General features: G+C 36.0%; 1 protein-coding gene across 1 annotated transcript; it reads right to left on the bottom strand.

Annotated features, from left to right (window-relative positions):
- Positions 1–2,008: 2,008 nt before the first annotated feature.
- LOC107665625 (protein phosphatase 1 regulatory subunit 27-like) lies at positions 2,009–6,368 on the bottom strand. The gene is made up of 3 exons (XM_016456566.1): positions 5,619–6,368; positions 3,531–3,681; positions 2,009–2,532 (listed from the first exon to the last, which is right to left on the bottom strand). Exons 1-3 carry the CDS (start codon positions 6,034–6,036, stop codon positions 2,412–2,414), a joined length of 690 nt encoding a protein of 229 aa, XP_016312052.1. The 5' UTR covers positions 6,037–6,368; the 3' UTR covers positions 2,009–2,411.
- Between the last annotated feature and the right edge of the window lie 2,498 nt (positions 6,369–8,866).

The following is an 8,866-nucleotide window of genomic DNA, read 5'->3' as shown; positions in this document are numbered from 1 at the left end:
TTTGGCTAGTAGAAGTTATGAATGGCCGGTAACTTAAAAATTTAGTAGCCAAATTGGCTGGTGAGTGAAAAAATTACTTTCAATCCCTGAACCCGATGATATCAAACCTGAATATGCAAAACAATTGACAGCGTTTCTGATTGGCTGTAAAACGCAGGACTGTCACATGTGATTTATTGCAAAGTCCGATTCATTTCCGCGAACCGGTACTTTTCTGACAGATCGGCTCATGGAACCAGTTCAAAAAGCCGATTAATCGGTTCCTGATGTCATCAAGCAATAACGTCTCTACGCATTTCTTTTCTAACAACTCATATAAACTCACCAACTCAACCATATTTGTATCAATGGAAAAATTCAAATAAGTCATTTGTGTCAACACATATTGAAACATTAAAAAAATAAAGTTATTTGTGTGAAAGCATATTGCTGATTATTGCCATATAATTCACTTAATTAATGGTATGTGTTTGTGGTCACAGTTTCATTCGCGGATCCTTTATGTCAGATACGACTGACTGACCAATATTGACTAGCCTACAACTTGGATAAGATTTCTAAAATGGAACATGATCTTTACTTACTATCCTTATGATTTTTGGCATGAAAGAAAAATTGATAATTTTGACCCATACAATGTATTGTTGGCTATTGCTACAAATATACCTGTGCTACTTATGACTGCTTTTGTGGTCCAGGGTCACATATTGTGACATACACTTTTATGAGGTTGCATCATTTATATCAGGATGTATTGGTAAAATGAACGTTGATAAATAGCTGACATTTATTACTGTGTCTTATTTTATAGGTGCATCACGCAAATGACTAAATATCATTCTTCCTTGTGTTTAGCTAGTGAAAAACAACATGATTTGATTATTTTTATTTAACTTTAATACATATTTTCACTGTTTTGTTTTCTGAATCTACTTGGCAACAGTGAATGTTGCTGAAATGAAGATTCTGAAAATCATAACCTTTTGAAGCACATAGATCAAGACCTATATCAAATATTGCCAGAGAGAAAAAATATAAATGAGTGCTGTCAAGCGATTAATCGCGATTAATCGCATCCAAAATAAGAGTTTTTGTTTACATAATATATGTATGTGTACTGTCTGTGTTTATTTATTATGTATATATAAATACACACACATACAGTGTATATTTTGAAAATACATGTATAAATTTATATTCATATTATTTATATTATATATAAATATATGTAATATATACACATAACATATTGTTCTTAAATATATACATGCATGTGTGTGTATTTATATATGTATAATAAATATACACAGTACACACACATATATTATGTAAACAAAAACTTATATTTTGGATGCGATTAATCGCGATTAATTGTTTGAGACAGCACTAATATAAATTAGTAAATGAAGTCATCTCTATATTCCAGTTAGGCAGCATTAAGTTTTTATAATCTTCAAAGTGTTTGATGCAAATCACAACTCAATATTTATATAAAAGCAGCTTTATTTATGAAAACATTGTAAAAAATAAGATAAAGATAAGACTTTGACAAGAGACATTCAAAATGTCAGTAGTGCCCTCACTTTTAACAGTAATGCACAAAGCCTCAGTATTTCTTCATAAGCGAGTCTGATGGCAGGTTGTGGTTCTGTGCTCTCCTGCTGCCCAGCAGACAGACGGCACCACGCTTCATTCTGGGCTGTGCATTTCTCAGCAAGCATCTCTTTGCATAAACAGGATTGTATCCCTTGTCACATAAAAGATCACTTTTCTGAATTGTGAAAATGATAACAATCAAGAGCATGTCAAAGGGACCCCTGGTGCAAGGTATGGTTAACACAGCAGTGAAAAAGAACAATTGCAGATCTGTCTGTAAACATTTGAGAGATGCTGGTTTGTGCGAATGTATGGTGATGAAGAAAGTGTCGGTTGGCGTGTTCTGACAAGTGCATGTTTTACATAAACATTCCTGGTCTTATTGTGTATGTTATTCCATTTGTCTTCTTTATTTTTTATCAAAGTTTAATAACTTGCTCCCCCTCTGAAACAACTTTTCTTTTTTTTCTGACATTAGAAAACCTTCCCTCAAAACATCTGACTGCATTGCGGTATATACACCCACTTTTCATAATCCAATCTATTCCCAATGGATAAAAGTCCCACCTTTCATTTTTCCTCGTTCAATACTGTGTTTCACTCAGAAATACTTAAATGACTTCAAAAGCAAACAGATATGCAGGGTTTGGTGTCCCTCTGTACTGTATAATAATGTTGTGTCTAGCTAAAAGCCCAAAAAAAAAGATATAAAGAATATTCAGGAGAACCACACAAAATGCGAAGCTCAGGAGAGTGATCTGAATGTTTTTTGAAAGCTAGCTTTTTTTTTTTCAAGTTCTTCCGTGGGTCAGCACTCAAACACAGCCTGTCTCGAAGAGCTTGAGCAGTTCTTTGCAGTCTGCGTCGATGAGGTCTGCTGGTTTCTCCCCATTTTCATTCTCGGCCTCCACACTGGCACCCAGAGAGAGAAGGTACCTAAAGGAGGAATTATATTTTACATTTTAATACAACTAATTTAGCAAACAGTAACAATCTGATAATATACCCTTGAAAAAAATAAGTACACTTTGGCAAACTTGAAAAAAAAAAGAGAGAGAACATATTACAGGAATAATATGCTTAAGTTCAACTGAACTAATGTTTTTGGACACTTAATTGATGTTAACTTCAATTAAATGAACATGTATTATAGTTTGAATTTCTATTTTAGCTGAACTTTAGAGTGCTTATTTGGAACTCATAAACAGGACATTTTTGTAATTTAATTTTTACTTCTATTGTCGACACATCAAAACAAGTGTGTAAAGAATACGAAAAAATTATGATTTAAAATGTATTTTAAAGTAAAACGTTTGATTTGATGTTATTACAAAGAGCACTTTTTAAGTGTACTTAAGTGTGAAACAGTCATGAAATTGTACTCTTTAAGTACACTTAAGTGGCCTTTTATTTTATAATTATAGTTATTAAGTGTACTCTTTAAGTACACTTAAGTGGCCTTTTATTTTAGTTATTAAGTTAAGCACACTTATTTTCACAAGGGGGATAAAATGAATGCTAAACTATAATTAATGGCTCTGTTCCCCGACCCAGTACTGCTCACAATAAAAATATAGGTAAATTAAATAAAAAATTGACCACTTTACCCAATATAATACTATTAGCTTAGCAACATTCTAAACTCTATTGAAATCAGTTGAGAGTCAGGTCTCTGCAGAAGTGTCTTATAATGAGTATTGTTTGAATGACTGCATATTGGTCACTCATGAGGTTTATTTCAGTTAAGATTGTTGCCTTAAAAGGAAAGTGCCTATTTAGACAGTAGTTGACAGTGTTATTTGGAACTTACATGGTTTTAATTTGCATTTGTTTTTGCAAGGTTTGAATTAAATGCAATACTAATTTGTTTTCCAATGGTCACTTTTTTTGTTGATATTGCTTATTGGACTGTGCATGTATGAGTTTGTTCTCACCGTGCAATCTCAGGATAACCGTCGCTGCACGCCATATGCAGTGGCGTCCAGCCGTTCTCGTCCCTCTGGTGAACGTCAGCTCCGTACTTTATCAGGAGCTTCACACACTCCAGGTTTCCTGAAAGCACGGCTTCATGGAGTGCTGCCATTCCTGAGAAAAAGCCATCTTTTGTTAGGGTGGGCTGCTCAGTTTCTCTTTCCAGATAGCAGTGAGATTAAACCTTTCCAGAAAATACCCCAGACTCAAACAGATACCATACGCTTTAACTGTTTATATCTAAAAAGACAAATAAAAAACTATAAATTTTCAAAGTTTAGAGTGTAATTTCTGTGCCATACCAAACATAATCCCAAAATAATCCCCCGAATTGTCTATTATTTGGCAAACGCCGCTATCCATTTATGTTCCCGTTCATCTTAATGCCAGTTGCTCAGCTGGCGCATACAGCTGTAGAAATCTGTGATTTGAATTGTTCTACCATATGCAATAATTTCTGGAAAACTTTTTAACCAATCATCTGAGCCATCATGCGACTGATCACTCTATATTAGAACTCCTTGAAGCCAACATATAAAAATAAACCTCATCACTAGGGCAGCACCCTCAAAGGGACTTCTTTGCACCTTATTTACCCCTAAAAAGTTTTAGTAGTACCTTATAGGTGCACACTACTACTCGAAGGTACAACTATGCACTTTTTAGGGGTTAAAATTTGTCCCTTTAATGGTATTGCCCTAGTGACAAACAGTGTTGGGGAAAGTTATTTTTAAAAGTAATGCATTACAATACTACAATACGTTACGTAATTACTTTTTATGGAAAGTAATGCGTTGCGTTACTTTTGCGTTACTTTTTAAATCTGGGCAGGGCTTGCGTGTTTGTTTTTAATATAAAACGTAAAAGCCCTTTCACATCAAAAGTGAAATTAATAAGCAAGTAGAACAATAAAAAAAGAAAGTTAAACACACTTCAGCAATAAAAAAAGAAGCACAAATGTTTATCTAGAGTAATCTAATCTAGAGTATCTCTCAACATGGGGAAAGGAGATCTGTCAGTCAACAAATGTAAAAAAAGTAACTGGCGTTACTTATTTGAAAAAGTAACTCTGATATTTTACTGTAAATGAAACAGTACTAGTTACTTGAAAAAGTAATCTGATTATGTAACTCGTGTTACTTTGTAATGCGTTACCCCCAACACTGGTGACAAACTGTTATTCCCCTTAAGGTAAAATTTTTGCACATTTTTTATCGAATTTTTGTGAAAACCATTTTTTAGTAAGAATATTCGGCTACTTTTAAAAGATATCCAAGGAGTAACATGTTTTTATTTTTATTTACAGCATCTGCTAAAAGAGGCTAATAGTGTGTTAAAGACCTCCTGGAAAGTTCGCATTTATGAAATGTCGTAATTACGATGCCAAGTGCGTACGAATAACTTTGGTTGGAGCAAAATGGTGGTGTACATTTTGTGAATAAAATTCAACAAGATTTTTTTAACACTACATCTACAAAATCATAAATTCAAAATGTGCATTTGTAAATCATCATATAAATAGTCATAATTAACAATCGTAATTGAACAATACTATGGTATTTTGTTCATGCAACGTAGTTTTATTGTAAATGAAAAAAAAAAGACTAATTTGAACAAATTTACCATCAATACAGATACTGCATCTATTGCATTCGGCATGTTTTTCCACTGACTGGCCTCCAAGAAAATCTTGAGTTTCCAGCTCGTAAGCTCATAATTCTGTTGTGATGTTCATGTGCAATTAACTCATGAATACGATCTTTCCAACATGACGTAGATGCACCATAACTGCTGAAGCTTAGCCCCCCTTTGGCCCTGCCTCAACTTCCTACGATTGGTTAAACCAGAAGTTGACATGTCAGACTGCTATGTTTGATCTATGTTTTAAACATGCCATAAAGCCAAAAAAGTGTTTACACTCTACAGGAAGTTGACCTACAAATGGTTTACTTAATTTTAACACACTGAAATACGCTGGGACTGGCGATCATAGATTAAACAAGTGAATGAATTTGTTTGCACTCGATGTATGAAAGGTGAGGTTCACTCACCAGAATGGAAGATGGTGTCCAGACGCACTTTCCTCGCCCTCATAAACCGACCAATCTGTTCCAGCTCGCTGTGCCGGACCAAATCCTGGAATACGACATCGTTCGTGAAACGCACAGCCCGGGCGGGTTTGAGGGCTACAGTAGGAGTAAGCTGTACGCTTGTCCGGGCTGAGCTGCACAGCTGGGACGCCTTGCTATAGATGGGGGTGTAAGTGGAGGTGGGCTTGTAGGCAGGTGTGTAAGCCGGTGGAGTGTGGTATGATGGCGTGTGGAGTGTAGTCGGGCTGTACTTTGTGGAACTGTAGTATCCGGGCGAGTACGAGCTGCTGGAGTAGTGTGACGGTGTGTAATGAGTGGAGGTGTAGTGTGTGCTGGAGCGTGTGTACTGTGACACCGGGTACTGGTAGCTGTACTTCATTCCCGCAGACGCCACGGCTTTGCCTCCCCCCTCGGCTCTAGGCTCAAGAGGAGGACAAAAGACACTCTGAAACTCAAGTCAAGCTCCACGCAAAAGTAAAATCCTGTTTTGGGGAGATCTTGAACCTTGACTTTGGGTTCACACTGTTTTCAGTTTTTACAATCCGCTTCAAGTCTGAAATAATGTCACTGTTCCAGAGGAATCTGTTCCTTATTGGGGGGGATTCGTTTTCTTGTCAAGTTTGGTTAGTTTATCTGTCCCATCACCACTTGTTTCATCAACTTTATTTGCACGGTCTGTACAGTCTGCTCTTTTGAGAGTGAAGGTTAGAGCAGGGTCCTATATACCCTTTGTAGGGTTATTTTGGGGATCCTACAGAGGTCATCCCTTGTATCGAGTGACTGTGATGTAACTCCTCCCACCATACTTTCACATGCACTCAAGTTTTGACTCCGCCCCCTCATAAACATCAATGACAGCACCAGTGGATGTTCTCTGAGCAGCCTGCAGGGTCTCTCTCGAAAAACATGGACAATGTGTGTTTGCCACATAAATGAGCTCATCCTTGATGGCGTGATTGAGCACATGGGCAACAGCTGAAGGGAATGAGCGTTTTACGAGAGGAGAGCTGAACTCTAAGACCTGAAAGAGACGTGATCTTTCTATAACATTTTAAAGTACTATAAATCATGCTGATCGTAGGTTATGGATATCGATACAGCTCAAAATACACTGCGCACTGATTCTTGAACACTGACAAAACAAGCTACAGGGCTGAAAAAACATTGATGTGCCAACATGTATTGAGAATTCAAGACAGCTTCCAAATGATTGCCTACTGCTTTATTTGAAATATCATCAACATAAAAAAAAATATGAATGAACGAATGGATGAATGAATGAATTAATGAAAAAGTTGAAAAGATATGACTCCAAATGCAACCCAAGGTTACGCTATTGACGTAATCATATTTTGCCTATAACACATTTAAAAATAACAATTTTGTTGTTCTGATGTTGTTTGCTTTTTAGTGTCTAGTTGAACTATCCCAGTATGCATATAATCGATTGAAATGATTCTCAGTTTAAGCTCACTATCAGGCTGAAACCGGTTTGTTATCATTACTTGATGTTTTCAACACACAGAAAAAACACAAAGCATGATATGAAGTACCAGAAAGCACACACAAACATCACTTTATTGAAACATAAAGCTCAAACAAGCATCTAAATGGGCTGTGTGCTGTTCCAGTGCATTGATGCTGTCTAGTGCTGGGTCACACGGCTGTAAATTAGGCCTGCTAAATTTACCATCGCCCTCAGTATTGAACCAAGTAGGTCATATGGTGCAGGCGCACAAAAAAGTGTTCTTTTCGATTTCAGTCGGATCATTGATTCTATTTCTGTATGTCATGATGGAACATACAAAGCCCAGACAAGCTGCTTTAGCCATCCTATATGAGGAATTCATTATGTAATAATGTGGTTAAATGAATTTTAAATGAAATGTATTTCTAGTATGAATAAAAGGAATACATCAATAATATAGTAAATAAATTAGGTAACACTTTAAGTTGATGTAGTTACATGTTATATGTACTTAGCAGTAAGTTATGCATAATTATAAGCAACCATCCCTATCCATAACCCAATAGTACATACAGTACAGTAGTTAATTAATATAATATAATAATTAACTAAGATTTAATGTTTATATTATAAACATTATTTCCCATTTGCTTAATAGAATAGTTCACCTCAAAATTCATGTTTTTATTATTAACGGATTTCCATGTTGCCATATGACTTTATTTCTTCTGTGAAACACAAAAGGAGAAGTTTTGAAGAATATTCACACACGCTCTTTTCCATATTGTAAAAGTATACATTGTGTACACTGCCTGTGAAGTTTCAGAAACAAAAAAGCAACATAAAAGTACCATAAAAAAGCAACATAAAAGTACAAATATGTGCTGTGTTGTGTTATATTCCATGTAGTCATGCAATATCTTAATGAGGAACAGACCACTGTTGTTTTAGTGCTATTGAGATACTATGATATATACTTTTTAAATATTTTGAATTAGTTTTCAGTTTTTGTGTTTGTTTTCATTTAAATTTGACTTAAAATTATAGTAATTTTGTTGTGTTTTTGTCTTTTATTTTAAATACTGTAGCCCTATTCGGACGGGACTAGTTTTACAGGGGGTCGTTAGAGAAATTTGTCTTTCACAGACGTACTTTGTGATGTTAATCCCGTCCGAATCGGCCACGTTGGTGTTTTTCTCACAAGACCTCTGTAATAATTCCAGAGCAAATTACCTACTGTTTTTTGGCAAACTCAGTGATCCTTTGAGAAAACTAATTCCGTCCGAATGCCAATGTCTGTGATTGCCGATTAAATTTTTTTCCTTGTGTGTTTTGGCCTACGTGAATTACCGTAGACGCTTTTACTGAGTGGCGCACGCATTTTTGATATGTTTGCCTCTCGCACGTATACGTCACTCATTGTTTACACAGTGCACAGTCATTTTAGGTACGATGGCTAATCAAAATGGTACTTACTTGCGCTTATCTGGATTGTTCAAACCGACTTAAAACTAAAAGATTACGTTCTCTCGCACGAACTCATTCGGGAGTGATGACTTTCCACTTCTGGCATCAAAACTCAAGACTGAGTGTGGTTCCTCAGACGAGCGGCAGACGACACCACACTTGCGCTTATCCGGATTGTTCAAACCGACTTAAAACAAAAATATTACGTTCTCTCGCGCGAACTCATTCGGGAGTGGTGACTTTCCACGTATTCCCAACTTCTGAGCCTGCTTTC

The sequence above is a fragment of the Sinocyclocheilus anshuiensis genome, unplaced genomic scaffold (genome assembly GCF_001515605.1).
Source record: "Sinocyclocheilus anshuiensis isolate Anshui unplaced genomic scaffold, SAMN03320099.WGS_v1.1 scaffold229, whole genome shotgun sequence".
Lineage (NCBI taxonomy): Eukaryota > Metazoa > Chordata > Actinopteri > Cypriniformes > Cyprinidae > Sinocyclocheilus > Sinocyclocheilus anshuiensis.
Note: the sequence above shows the minus strand (reverse complement) of the source record. Positions and strands in the feature narration are given on the sequence as shown.